The 14,006-nt window shown below is 44.3% G+C and overlaps 4 protein-coding genes across 4 annotated transcripts; all 4 read left to right on the forward strand.

Moving 5' to 3' along the window:
* The first annotated feature begins 940 nt into the window (after nt 1–940).
* Nucleotides 941–1,564, forward strand: LOC118769237 (histone H1-like). The gene has a single exon (XM_036516279.1). It carries the CDS (start codon nt 941–943, stop codon nt 1,562–1,564), a length of 624 nt encoding a protein of 207 aa, XP_036372172.1.
* A 700-nt stretch (nt 1,565–2,264) lies between these two features.
* Nucleotides 2,265–2,651, forward strand: LOC118769240 (histone H2A). Its single transcript, XM_036516283.1, has one exon. It carries the CDS (start codon nt 2,265–2,267, stop codon nt 2,649–2,651), a length of 387 nt encoding a protein of 128 aa, XP_036372176.1.
* Nucleotides 2,652–3,487: 836 nt separating this feature from the next.
* On the forward strand, nt 3,488–3,898 carry LOC118769239 (histone H3). Its single transcript, XM_036516282.1, has one exon. It carries the CDS (start codon nt 3,488–3,490, stop codon nt 3,896–3,898), a length of 411 nt encoding a protein of 136 aa, XP_036372175.1.
* A 9,546-nt stretch (nt 3,899–13,444) lies between these two features.
* LOC118769242 (histone H2B) lies at nt 13,445–13,819 on the forward strand. The gene has a single exon (XM_036516285.1). The coding sequence runs from the start codon at nt 13,445–13,447 to the stop codon at nt 13,817–13,819; it is 375 nt and encodes a 124-aa protein (XP_036372178.1).
* Nucleotides 13,820–14,006: the final 187 nt, after the last annotated feature.

Genomic DNA, 14,006 nt, shown 5'->3' on the forward strand with positions numbered 1-14,006 from the left:
AGAATATTAAGATCGCACAAGTCCACGGATAGGGGGACGGATATCCGGAACTAGAACAATAGCGGCAGTGTGGTGTTGTGGTAAGGAACCAAAAGGTCGCTGAATCGAATCCCACCGGTGCACTCCTTGGGTAAGGTACTTAACCCACAGCTACCTCAGTAAATAGCCAGCTGTATAAACAAAACTGTGTATATGAGCCTCTGCTGGATGACAATAGTGTAATGGCAAGCTGCTTCCTGCGCGACTTCTGGTTTCGACCACGGGCAATGTTGAAAAGGCAATCATAAAAAAAGTTTGTGTTGTATGCATGTTTGAGAACCCCCGATAACATACGCGGTCATGACGACAGGCAGGCAGGCGACGGTAGTGATCAAAATCTCACCCACGGGCAGCGAAGAGGAAACGCTGTTTGATGTGTGCTTTAACTGGCACAAAAGGAGTCCGATTTAAAACTGACGTTGGGTTAAGAAACGACTGGCATCGTCTCTTCGAGCTGCACATGGGTCTTGAGCGAATGGATAACACGAAATGTCAGAGTGCAGCAAATGTTTTATCCGCTTTAAGTGTGAAAATCTGCACGAAAAGCAGTACGAGGGGTTCTGTCTCCCCGCAAAGTGGCTAGGTTTTGGGCATGTCGCACAAAAATATAGCGGAACTCCGTAACACGGAGTGGTGTGATGCGAGCGGAAAGGCTTTCCGTCAGTATTCCGTGCTATTTTCACCTGTACAACAGTGTCAGGGTTGATTTTTTTACTCTTTTGCACGAAGAGAAAACACAAGCGGACAGAGGTGACGGCAGCACCGAATTGTTGCCGATGAGTTGAGTCTACACGGTTCTCATGTGACGTTTAAGATAAACCCCCTGCTTGGCGAACAGCTCTGAATCAGACTGTGCTACAGACTGCGCGTGTATTAGACAAGAGAACCGAGTGAAGAAGAAATGGCTGAAGTCGCACCAGCTCCCGCCGCCCCCGCGCCGGCCAAGGCCCCCAGAAAGAAAGCAGCAAGCAAGCCCAAGAAATCGGGCCCCAGCGTTGGAGAACTGATCGTCAAGGCCGTGTCCGCTTCCAAGGAGAGGAGCGGAGTGTCCCTCGCCGCCCTGAAGAAAGCTCTGGCGGCCGGCGGCTACGATGTGGAGAAGAACAACTCCCGCGTCAAGCTGGCACTCAAGAGCCTGGTGAAGAAGGAGACCCTGTTGCAGACCAAAGGAACCGGCGCTTCTGGTTCTTTCAAGCTCAACAAAAAGCAAGCCGAGGCTGCGAAAAAGAAACCCGCTAAGAAAGCGGCTCCTAAGGCGAAAAAGCCGGCCGCCAAAAAACCCGCTGCCGCCAAGAAGCCTAAGAAGGCAGCGGTGAAGAAGCCCGCCGCCGCCGCCAAGAAGTCACCGAAGAAGGCGAAAAAGCCCGCTGCACCCAAGAAGGCGACCAAGAGCCCCAAGAAAGCTAAGAAGCCAGTAGCAGCCAAGAAGGCGACCAAGAGTCCCAAGAAAGCCAAGGCAGCCAAGCCCAGGGTGGCCAAACCCAAGACCACCAAAGCCAAGAAGGCGGCTCCCAAGAAGAAGTGAACACTTGAAAGTTCATTTCTCGCACAGCAAAGGCTCTTTTAAGGGCCACCCAAAAGCTTCCTGAAAGCGCAAACACGTTCTGCTTAGCTCTCTTGCTTGTATGCCTGCAGTTGCGAGTGTGATGTATAGCCAGCTCTATTTCTGTGAGTACGCGTGCAGCTCCCTTAAAGAGCTCTTGTTCAGATCTTCGTGCGCCTCTCCCTTCGTGCTAACTTGCCACTGCGCTCACGCTCTACTTAGCACCTTAGTAACAGCAATTAGTGAATCAATGCTGGATTGCCCCTGCATGTCATTTAGTAACAGTACGGATCCCACTAGTGAGAAACAGGTTTATCACTGTACACCACAAGTAATGCAGACACGGGGAAAGAAACAGTGCAGAGGAGCAACACACACTACTTAAAAAGTAAATAACGCATATTCAATAATTGTATCTGTATACATGTCGACTACACGTTTACAAGTGATGAATGGCTCAGTGTGGAGGCTGTTGTATCGATCCATTTCAGTGACATGTTGAATTCTCCACCGGTAATATTGTAAAAGTTGAGCGCCCGCGCAAAAGGCCTGTTCCGATGTGATTGGATGGAATGCCATCGAAGCCTTATCCAATGAATGCGTTGCATGTGGCTATAAGCCAGGCTCGCGAGGGGTAGATGCGTTATTTGACAGTTGTCGAGAGAACGTAGCAAGTCCAAACATGAGCGGAAGGGGTAAAACTGGTGGCAAAGCCAGGGCTAAAGCCAAGACTCGTTCGTCCAGGGCTGGACTCCAGTTCCCGGTCGGTCGCGTTCACAGATTGCTGCGTAAAGGAAATTATGCCGAGCGCGTCGGCGCAGGTGCCCCGGTCTACTTGGCCGCCGTGCTCGAGTACCTTACGGCTGAGATCCTTGAGCTGGCTGGCAATGCTGCTCGGGACAACAAGAAGACCCGTATCATTCCCCGTCACCTGCAGCTTGCGGTGCGTAATGACGAAGAGCTGAACAAGCTCCTGGGCGGTGTCACTATCGCTCAGGGCGGCGTTTTGCCTAACATCCAGGCTGTGCTGCTTCCCAAGAAGACCGAGAAAGCTGTCAAGGCCAAGTAATTGTCGCAGTGACCTCCTCTGGCCCCAGGCACAAAGGCTCTTTTAAGAGCCACCCACTGGTGTCTTTAAAATGCGCAAAACAATTGACTTGAGTGTACCTGCGGTCAACGTTAAACCAGTTGCCACATATTTATCAACAATATATTTCAGCGGCATCGCGCACTTTTCAACGACTCCCCAACAGCTGCAAAATAAATGAGGTGGATGAAGGCTTCATTAAGTCATCATCCGAGTTGTTGATCTTGTTTAGTGACCTCTCTTGCCCATGATTAGGCGGAAGTGTAGCGTCATTGTGATCAAGTAACTGCAATGATTCGTTAGCTTGTGAAAGCGCATTTGGTACTGGTGAAAGAACGTTACAGGGAGGAGAGCAGTAAAATGGGTTTTTATTTTAAAGGGCGTTGTATTTGAGGAAGGATTGCGAGAAGGTTGGGAAAGAAGGCGGGAGTAGAGAGAAAGATCTTTTGCTTGTCCATCATTAGGCGGCGGTGTAGCGGCATTATGATCAAGCAACTACAATGACTCGCTGGTTGGGAAACCCAAAACCTGAAATAAAATGTTGCAGGTTCCTGTCCCTGATTGGGATATTTTAAAGGGCGTTGTATTTGAGGAAGGCTTGCGAGAAGGTTGGGAAAGAAGGCGGGAGCAGAGAGAAAGATGTTTGAATTTTAGGCGGCAGAGACGATGACCCAATGGCCACAGACAACGAGGTGAGGTGCAGACCAATGAGAGCTCCGTATGAGCTCATCCAATCAGCCTTTGACTGTTACGCGATATAAGGATGTGCTGAGCGTATTACTGCTACTTTTCTGTCAACAGACGAGTGTGCTGTCGAGATGGCTAGAACCAAGCAGACTGCCCGCAAATCTACTGGTGGCAAGGCCCCTAGGAAGCAGCTGGCCACTAAGGCTGCGCGTAAGAGCGCGCCTGCTACAGGCGGTGTGAAGAAACCTCACCGCTACAGGCCTGGCACAGTGGCTCTGCGAGAAATCCGCCGTTACCAGAAGTCCACCGAGCTTCTGATTCGCAAACTGCCTTTCCAGCGGCTGGTGAGAGAAATTGCCCAGGACTTCAAGACCGATCTGCGTTTCCAGAGCTCTGCCGTCATGGCTCTGCAGGAGGCCAGCGAGGCCTATCTGGTTGGCCTGTTTGAGGACACCAACCTCTGCGCCATCCACGCCAAGAGAGTGACCATCATGCCCAAGGACATTCAGCTGGCCCGCCGCATCCGAGGGGAGCGCGCTTGAAGTGCGCCAGTACACGGTCTAAACCGGATATCCAACGGCTCTTTTAAGAGCCACTTCAGTGTGTCTCAGAAGCGCAGATCTCTGTTGTCGTATTCCATGTTTTCATGTGGATTAAGGTGACGTGTAATTGTGTCCTGGGCTTGTGCTTGAAGCGCTACGGCCCCCTCGCCTACATTCCCCAAATACCGTAATATTTCTACCTAGCATGTAGACGTGTCTCTACTCCATATTTCCTGCCATCGTAGGCAGAGTGCCCCTGACGTTCATCTTGAATTTGTCAGAAGTTTCTCAACTTCGATGATAACTGTTCTGTATGCGCAGCATGAAACTGATCTAATCAACAGTTAAACAGTGTGGCTCAGAAAGGGATTTTATTCATCATGCGACGTTATCATTTGTCTCCAAGTTGAGAAACTTCTGACAAATTCAAGATGAACGTCAGGGGCACTCTGCCTACGATGGCAGGAAATATTGAGGAAAAAGAGACAAAGTTTCTGAAAAGAAAAAAGTGCAAAACATCCAGGTAGATGCCAGGCAAGAATTTACTGTACTATGCAGGGTACATACAACAATATTTACTGTCGTAAATACATGCAATTCACTATGCTAATCGGTTCGTCTACTGTTCGGTGTGGCATGTTTTTAGTTGTATTTACATTTATTCTCATTGGACTCATTCCCTCATGGTTGTGTGCAGCCAGCGATGTATGTTTATTTACGTGTTTTATGATTCGTCGTGCATATTTATAGTTAGGTTTCCACACTTTGTGTGTGATATGAATGCATGCTTATTCAGCACATTGTCGTGTATCTGAAGACTTCAACAGTGGATTTGATGACGGTGATGTTGAAGAACCACGGTGTCGTATATTTCCTGGAGCGAGTGAAATCCCAGTTACCTCGTAGTCATGTTGTGCGTGATTTGCATCATGTTGCGACATGCGAGTTTAGTTATTTGGTATTGTGACACAACGACAGGAGAGGTGATGTAGGGCCAGTGCTTCCCCCACTAGTGGCTCCAGCCCTTCCCCACTTCACAGCATGCCCAGTGGACACACCTGGCAGGCATTCGGGTTCATCAACCCCTACTAAGAGGTGTGGGCCAGGTGTGGGAGTGAGGAGGTAGTGACATATATTTATATATTTATATAATTTTTTTCCCAATACTTAACTCTTCTTTCTACATCTTCATTTTGTTTGTTGGAAGTTTGTTATTATTATTATTATTATTATTTTCAGGCAGGATCACGATCCACGACCTTATCACGATTCTTTTTCATGTTGGTTTTTAAGGCTATTTTGCAAGTTACTGAACAGTACAACCAAACTAATTTCCCCACCATAAAATTGCTGTTGTAGCAAAAACTGGACGTTTTGAATTTTGTGTTGAATCTTGTAGCGGCATTCGGTGTACAGCCGTGGAATGGCTGTTTTGGACAACTGTTTGCAGCTGGGTATCTCGTACGCCGGATCAACTATTTTTAGCAGTCTTTTGAAGCCCTCATCTTCCACGGTTTTTATGGGAATCATATCCTTGGTCAGGTAAAATGTCGCTGCATCAGTTACCTCTTTCCATCGCTTACTTGTCCTGTCATACGGAGTGCCTTTCTCAGATGCCTTCGTTATTAAGGTGTGTTTTAACCGAACACGACGTGAAATTTACGAGTGACGCGAATGCTTGAAAAGTCGATGGCAGGAGGCAAATGGGCGGGGTTAATCACGATTTATTGGTGTGTCGAAACGGATTTGGCTGACAAAACAACTTTGGATGCGTGTATGAGCCATAGAACTGCAACTGATAGTATCGTGCAACTGTGCACGTTCTAACGATCTCTCTGTAAAGACAGATCGTAGAGACATTTTAATCGTTCACGATGTAATATCGTCATATTGCACACCCCTATTTGGAAGGTTACAGTAAAGACGGACAGAGTCTGTTGCGAAGCCCCTGTAGAATACAGTTGCGTTTCGGTCGTTCTACCGGTGGGCGGTCCTTGCAACCTATGCAGCTGTCGCGTGAACATGCGTAATCCCGAATGAGGGAGCGCCAGAGAGACTGCGTAAACTTTAGCAGTAACATCGCGTATAGCGATCGCGTATTTCTTTTCTTACGGTCGTATTTCTTTACCTGCTACGGTTTGTGTGAGTGCGTCCTAAATGTAAGTACTGCAACGTTTATGTTTTAGGACCAGTTATGGACAATGTTTCCCTGTTATGTGAAGTAATGTAGTATTAATATGTCTGTATAGTTCGTGCTGAGCGTTAGATGCCTAGTATATGTAAATCCTTCGTTCCGATCGTAAAGCTTATCACTCAGTTTAATATAACTTAGTGGGCTGTTGCACTGCCCGGCTCACAGACCACCTGTTAAGAATGCTGAGTATTCATTCGTAGTTGATCATGTATGTTTCATGTAGCCAATTACTAGTGAATTGTATTTAACTGTCTCTGCTACCTCTGGCTATAATATGTAGCTCCAGTTGATGTAGAATAACCCAAATTTCGCTTGTACATGCCAAGTTAATAATTTAGTTACTCGTTAAATAAGTAGTATTATTTTCTATTGTACAGTTATCTGTTAAATATGCAAATGGAACTACTTATATACTTTGGTACTTTAATGTATAATATGAATCATTTATATATGTAACTGCAATAAGAGATTTATGTTTATATTTGTATTTGTATTTGCAGAACTACACACACCCCACCTGATTAAAAGCAGTTCTGGATATTGTTGTCTGTGTTCTTGCTGGACACACCTGCAGCGATTCCGCCCTGCCTGAACTAGCTCCATTGCTCATTCCTAAATAAGCCATTACAGAGTCTGACATTTTTTTTTCTGTCTTTACATTTCAAAAATTAGCAATTTCATAAGGGTGCATAGACTTTTTATATCCACGGTTTGTGTAAAACTCACAAAGCTGTCTTGAATTTAAAAACTGGCAAGATGTATCATGCAAACCTGATGTTTATGCAATTTCTGACCTAACCAAATGGTAATACTGTTCTGTAACATTGTTTTATAAATGGAATTCTGTGTTTCATAAACCTTTTGCGCCATCTACTGGCGAACGGTAATAAATTGTATCGTTGATAAATGATGTCATCAATAATAGGCAGTTTAGATCAACGGCATGTTACACAAGCTATGTACAGGGAGTGACTGTTTACGTTCCTTGCCATGCAGTTGGCCTTTGAAGGCGTTGTCGTTTTACCCTACTTCAACGTATTTTGATAAAGGAGTAAACGAAACCTCTTGTCTGCGTGATCTGTTGGAGAGGAGTCTACCTAACTGTCGACTCTGGGAAGGCGCTAGAGGTAGAGGGCAGGACAAATACGTTGGCCCATTCTCTCCTGAACGAAAGCAACTATAACATGAAAATTAATTCTGAGTGAAAACATACAGACGTGGACAAATTTGTTGGTACCCTTACAGCTCATTGAAACAATGTTTCATTCCTCCTGAAAAGTGATGAAATTAAAAGCAATTGTCTCATGTATACCTGCATGCCTTTGGTATCTCATAGAGTAAAGCAAAGAAAGTGTGAAAAGAGACAAATTATTGCTTATTCTACAAAGATATTCTAAAATGGCCTGGACAGATTTGTTGGTACCCCTAGAAAAGATTATAAATAATTGGATTATAGTGATACTTCAAACTAACTATTTTCTTTAATTAGTATCACACATGTCTTCAATCTTGTAATCAGTCATTCAGACTATTTAAATGGAGAGAAGCAGTCACTCTGCTGTTTGGTATCATCGTGTGCACCACACTGAACATGGACCAGAGAAAGCAAAGGAGAGAGTTGTCTGAGGAGATCAGAAAAAAAAATAATAGACAAGCATTAAAGGTAAAGGCTATAAGGCCATCTCCAAGCAGCTTGATGTTCCTGTGACTACAGTTGCAAATATTAAGAAGTTTAAGGTCCATGGGATTGTAGCCAACCTCCCTGGATGTGGTCGCAAGAGGAAAATTGACCCCAGATTGAAAGGAAGGATAGTGCGAATGGCAGACAAAGATCCAAGGAAAACTTCCAAAGGGGTACAAGCTGAACTCCAAGGTCAAGGTACATCAGTGTCTGATCGCACCATCCGTCGTTTTTTGAGCAACAGTAGGCTCAATGGAAGAAGACCCAGGAGGACTCCACTGCTGAAAGAAAAACATAAAGCCAGACTGGAGTTTGCTAAAATGCATATTGACAAGCCACAATGCTTCTGGGAGAATGTCCTTTGGACAGATGAGACAAAACTGGAGCTTTTTGGTAAGTCATAGCAGCTCTATGTTCACAGACGAAAAAATGAAGCTTTCAAAGAAAAGAACACCATACCTATTGTGAAAACGGAGGAGGCTCGGTTATGTTTTTGGGTTGCTTGGCTGCGTCTGGCACAGGGTGCCTTGAGTCTGTGCAGGGCACAATGAAATCTCAAGACTATCAAGGCATTCTGGAGCAAAACATACTGCCCAGTGTCAGAGGGCTCTGTCTCAGTCGCAGGTCATGGGTCCTCTAATGACCCAAAACGCACAGCTAAAAGCGCACAAGAATGGCTTAGAACAAAACATTGGACTATTCTGAAGTGGCCTTCTGTGAGCCCTGATCTGAATCCTATTGAACATCTATGGAAAGAGCTGAAATATGCAGTCTGGAGAAGGCACCCTTCAAACCTGAGACAGCTGGAGCAGTTTGCTAAGGAAGAGTGGGCCAAAATACCTGTTGACAGGTGCAGAAGTCTCATTGAGAGCTACAGAAATCGCTTGTTTGCAGTGATTGCCTCTGAAGGTTGTGCAGCAAAATATTAGGTTAAGGGTCCCATCATTTATGTCCGTGCCATTTTCATTTGTTTTATTTAAAATATTCTGTTGAATGAAAAATCAAAAGCAAAGTCTGATTTTTATTAAATATGGAATAAACAATGCTTTGACAATTACTTTTGTCAGTTTCAAATTATTTCAGAGAAAATTGTGGGTTCTTTTTTTTTTTTTTTTTTTTTGTGGAAGGGTACCAACAAATTTGTCCACGTCTGTATGTAGTTGTGGAGTCTGTTGCATCCCAGGAATTCTTATGGAGCTGGACATCAAACTAACTAATCATAGTATAGCATATTGTTAATATCAATTTTCATAATACTTATTAATGGAATGCATTTTGTTGCCAATATCACACATATACATACCTATCTTTAAAAAACGAAAACTAACATTACGAGCTGTGGTGTTACAGCTTCTAAGTAATATTAAGTAGATTCACAAACTTGCATACTATTACAATGAACACAATCACATAATTGGTTAATGAGTGTTGCAGGGTTTTTGGTTTAATTCGGTAGTAGTGCAATGTTTGTGCTACTGCTAGCTACAGTGGAGAACTTGTAGTCAAAGAAAGATGTAACTAAACAGTTAAAGAGAAGACATGGATGAAAATGTAATCTCAAAATGTACACATTCATTATGAAATCACAGTAAAGCCCACACAAGTAATAAAAAGTAAATTGGGAAGTATTCTCATTAAAGTTTAATCAAGTTTGGTAGTTTCTTTATGTTTCCAAATAGGAAATTGGAGTTTCATATTTTGGTATATCAAAAGGAGGAATGGTAAAAACATTGAGACATGAGTCAAGTTCATTTTCAGTTCGCAAAACCCCAGGCCCTGGCCATGGTACGTGCATTTATATTTGGTGTTAGCAGGAAAATCGCATACAGAGGAAAAAAAAAACTCCCTTGCCGGGAGTTGCTGATGTTCTGATATAAATGTCACTCTTTGCAGTTGGCAATAACACTGGCTAAGAATATGACTCCAGATATGAAACAAAAAATATGGCATAGAGTATGAAATTAATTTGGATTTAATGGAGGTCTTTTTCTCAACTATAGCTCTTGTCAGTGGCCTCTGGAAGTGATGTGGATGTCTTCATATCTGCCAAGAAGTGTAAATAAAAGATATGTTGTTAATGGAACTGAAGAAAAGAAAGTGGTATTTGGTGTCTGTTTACATCCGCACAGATATAATGTAGAGGACAGCTGATTGTTTTGAGGAGAGACAGAAGCTCGGCAAGCACTGTTCTCTCTGAAATGTGTGGCTCCAGTCATATTTTAGCCAGACATTGCAGCCGCACGCAGGCGGGGGGAAATCCGCACTAATTTAATCAGCAATGGAATTTTTCTATCATATGTATTTTGGTTGGAAATTGGAAATCATTCCTTACTGGACAGCGTGCCTAACATTACCTAGCCCATACTTTTTATACTCTGATATACATTACATACCTTACATCTGATACAGATATAATGCGGAGGACAATTTTGAGGAGAGACAGAAGCTCGGCAAGCAAGTTTCATAAGTAAGATATATTCCAGGTTATTATTTAATAGTCCCATTCCGTTATACATGAGTCATTTGTTTGGTTGACATCCCTATCCATGGCCGCTTCCTTGACATTTACTTATTATATTGAGAAAGTATGCATCTTGATATTTACAGGTGAAAGTACCTTTAGGTGTCTTATTAAAGGGTGTAAAGGTTGGATTTCACCAAGAATTTCAATCTGCAATCTTGCCATCTATTTTTTTTTTATCCTCCATAGCTTCCAAAGCAACACCAATTTAAATGTGTAACTGCTGGAATATTCAAGATCAATATTCTTGTTCGAGCTTTTGCTAATTAGCTAACGTGTGAACTAAAATGGTGGAGAGGAGCACAGGGGGAGGGTCCCCACCACTAGCCGCTGGAGAAAAGAACAGTGAGTTGAATGACAGTTCGAAATAAAGGTTTAACTTAGAAAGAGTGGAATTATTGTCAGGGAACACAAAAAACATTTGCAAAAAGCCGTTTAATGCGAGGCAAAATCTTATATCAAATATCAGAAAGAAATAATTCTTGTTCTTCTATATATGCAGATCAGAGTAAGCTTAAGGCAGGATGACTATCCTCTTGGGCCCTTGCCATTTTCCGGGTCCCTTCTTCCTATGGTTTGTTTGCAGCTTGTAGTTCCATTAAGGTGAGGGTAGCTTCCGTTTGTTCGCTACGGTGTCCGTGCTAAAAGGTATCATCTCTGTGATGGTGTCTTTAGGCTATTGGTGTTATGACGTGACATAACAACGTATTATTACTTAAGCGAATCAGAAGAGATGACGGAATACATGGCTGGATAAAGCATGTATGTATCTACCTGCAGACCGGTGACGTAACTCACAAGAGGGAGTCACCATTGCATTGTTTTACTTATGTTTTCACAGTAGGACATGACCGTGTGTAGTAGTTTATTTAGCGGCGGAGTGCTGTAGATCACGTTCCTATCAATGCATGGGGTGGGTGAGTCGGGGTGCTTTGCTCCCCCAGAAGGACCTCAGTGCACCCCCAGTGTTCTCCTTATATCCCCGTGTCTACATAGTATTTATGACTTTTGTGCCCCCCAGTGGATTGAAATTGCACCCCTCTGTATTTTCTCCTGGTACCGGGCGTGTTTTCCACTATACTTTGATTGTCCAGGAATTATAGGGAAAGTGAATGAACAAGAACTTGAAAGAGTAGCAAGATGCCTTTAGCAATATTTTATTTCAATTTGGAGACTGTTCTCTACTTTGTCACTTTGAGAGCATTTCTGAATTACAGTACTCACTACTCAAGAAAACTGTTCACTGCTGTGGTGCTGTGGGACAGGATCTCTCCCCATCTCTCAGCTTCCTGACTCCTGTGCTCTGGGGCAGGACCTCTCTTCATGCATGTGTCTCTGACCTGCTGTGTCAGAGCTCTTGAGTGAAGGCTGGCTGTGGTCAGCTGCCTCCCCTCCTGTGGACAGGGGCTCGACCGAGATGGAATTTCTTGGAGTTGTTGTTATCAGAGGGGGACAGGGACGACCGTCTCATGCGATGTGTTTTGACACCTCTGAATTATAATGTTACTTTGACCGTGTACTGTCGCGGTAAACTGTTTTGAGGGTGCTCTTAGGGGGACAAGCAAAGGTAGGCACCATATTTCGATTTGAAAATGTTCGTGTCGAAAGCAACAGATATTCCATTATAGTAATTGTTGCTATGCTAACAATTCGCACGAGTATGACATGCTGGAAAAGCATCGTTGACTCCTTGATCCCTGCTTGAAGGAGGCGGGCTCTAACGCGAACCGCCTTTTCTTTGAGTGTGGGGCCTCAATGAGGTCGTCTTTCAGAGAATATGAGCGTGCACTTAAACTGCCAAACATTACTTCTGTTGCAGTCTGTAACAACCAAGGTGTTGGAAAATGTCTGGAAGAGGAAAAGGAGGAAAAGGTTTGGGGAAGGGTGGCGCCAAGCGTCACCGTAAGGTTCTTCGTGATAATATCCAGGGTATCACCAAGCCCGCAATTCGTCGCCTTGCTCGGCGAGGTGGTGTCAAGCGTATCTCTGGTCTGATTTACGAGGAGACGCGCGGTGTGCTGAAGGTGTTTTTGGAGAACGTTATTCGCGATGCCGTCACCTACACCGAGCATGCCAAGAGGAAGACTGTCACTGCCATGGATGTGGTGTACGCTTTGAAACGTCAGGGTCGCACTCTGTACGGTTTCGGAGGCTAAACGTCAACGTCAATCCTGCAGTGAGACCAGAACTAAAAACCAGTCCAAAGGCTCTTTTCAGAGCCGCCCACTTCCCCATACGAAAGAGTTCGACGTTCCATGTTCACTGACACATTTAAGAAAACATTGTTGCGCTTTACCGAAACGGGCTGCAGCAACCTTGGATTGTTACGTTGTATTTTCTCAAGCAGCGATGTAGCTGAGCGCGTGTTTGTTGCCCCCTTGCCGTCTAACGGGAGCGGATTGCCCGGAGCTTGCCTTTTCCCCCCAAAGACGGAGATCCACACCAGCCACCACAAGGCTTTTATGTCCTATTGCCTGACTGATGAACGCATGGAACGTTTTATGTGATTGCCGTTGGGTAAATGTTGAAATATTCTGTTGTACGAGTTGATAGTATCGAGGGATCGATTTTGATGAGGAAATCAGGTGAAAAAATGTTTTTGGGTTGTTGTGAATGTTGTAAAAATGAAGCTGTGGGGAAACTCACCAAAGAAGGACTTATATTTTTTGTACCAGCTGGTTTGGTTTTTAGACAAGTCCAGGCTTAATTGAATCGTAAACGAACTGTGGATGGTAGGAACGAGAGACCGCTGCCGTGGAATATGGTTTAATTGTAAATCATTAGGAGTGTTTTCTGTTGTATTCGATTGAATATGATTAATGTAAAGTTGAAATGTAAAAATTGTGCATATAATTATATATATATGAAATAATATACATACATACATACATACATACATACATACATACACACACACACACAAATGAAGTTCTTTGTTTCGATAGACGACTAACGTTTAGCCATGTGGTATTCCCGCCCAAGGATGTTAGCCAATCGAATTTGAATTTCATCGGATTCAGAAGAATCTGCCAATGATTTCCTGCGATAACTGGTTGGGCAAAGATCGTGGGCAAATTTGCATACACTTCACATATAGACCACGTATGGTGTGTGAGAGCATTCATTCGTGTCTGCGAAGAAACGAGCATTATGCCTGAACCAGCCAAGTCTGCTCCCAAGAAGGGATCGAAGAAAGCCGTCACTAAGACGGCCGGTAAGGGCGGCAAGAAGCGCAGAAAGTCCAGGAAGGAGAGCTACGCAATCTACGTGTACAAGGTGTTGAAACAAGTTCATCCTGATACCGGCATTTCCTCAAAGGCAATGGGCATCATGAATTCGTTTGTCAACGATATCTTTGAGCGCATCGCCGGTGAGTCGTCTCGTTTGGCTCACTACAACAAGCGCTCCACCATCACCTCCAGGGAGATCCAGACTGCCGTGCGCCTGCTGTTGCCCGGAGAGCTGGCGAAGCACGCAGTGTCCGAGGGTACCAAGGCCGTCACCAAGTATACTAGCTCCAAGTAGAAGGCACGTGATGACAAATCCAACCCAAAGGCTCTTTTCAGAGCCACCCACTCTTTCACATGAGAGACAAAAACCGTTTTACCTGGCCTTACACGTGGTCGATCGCGAATGGGTCAGTAATAAGACACATGTCGGAAATCCGGAATGCAGAGATTGTGAGATCAGGCAATGAATTACTAGCGTATAC

This window comes from Megalops cyprinoides, chromosome 21 (genome assembly GCF_013368585.1).
Source record: "Megalops cyprinoides isolate fMegCyp1 chromosome 21, fMegCyp1.pri, whole genome shotgun sequence".
In the NCBI taxonomy this organism is placed as follows: Eukaryota; Metazoa; Chordata; class Actinopteri; order Elopiformes; family Megalopidae; genus Megalops; species Megalops cyprinoides.

Coding starts and splice junctions, on each gene's coding strand:
- LOC118769240 (XM_036516283.1), top strand. CDS start 2,265: ATGAGCGGAAGGGGTAAAACTGGTGGCAAAGCCAGGGCTAAAGCCAAG.
- LOC118769239 (XM_036516282.1), top strand. CDS start 3,488: ATGGCTAGAACCAAGCAGACTGCCCGCAAATCTACTGGTGGCAAGGCC.
- LOC118769242 (XM_036516285.1), top strand. CDS start 13,445: ATGCCTGAACCAGCCAAGTCTGCTCCCAAGAAGGGATCGAAGAAAGCC.
- LOC118769237 (XM_036516279.1), top strand. CDS start 941: ATGGCTGAAGTCGCACCAGCTCCCGCCGCCCCCGCGCCGGCCAAGGCC.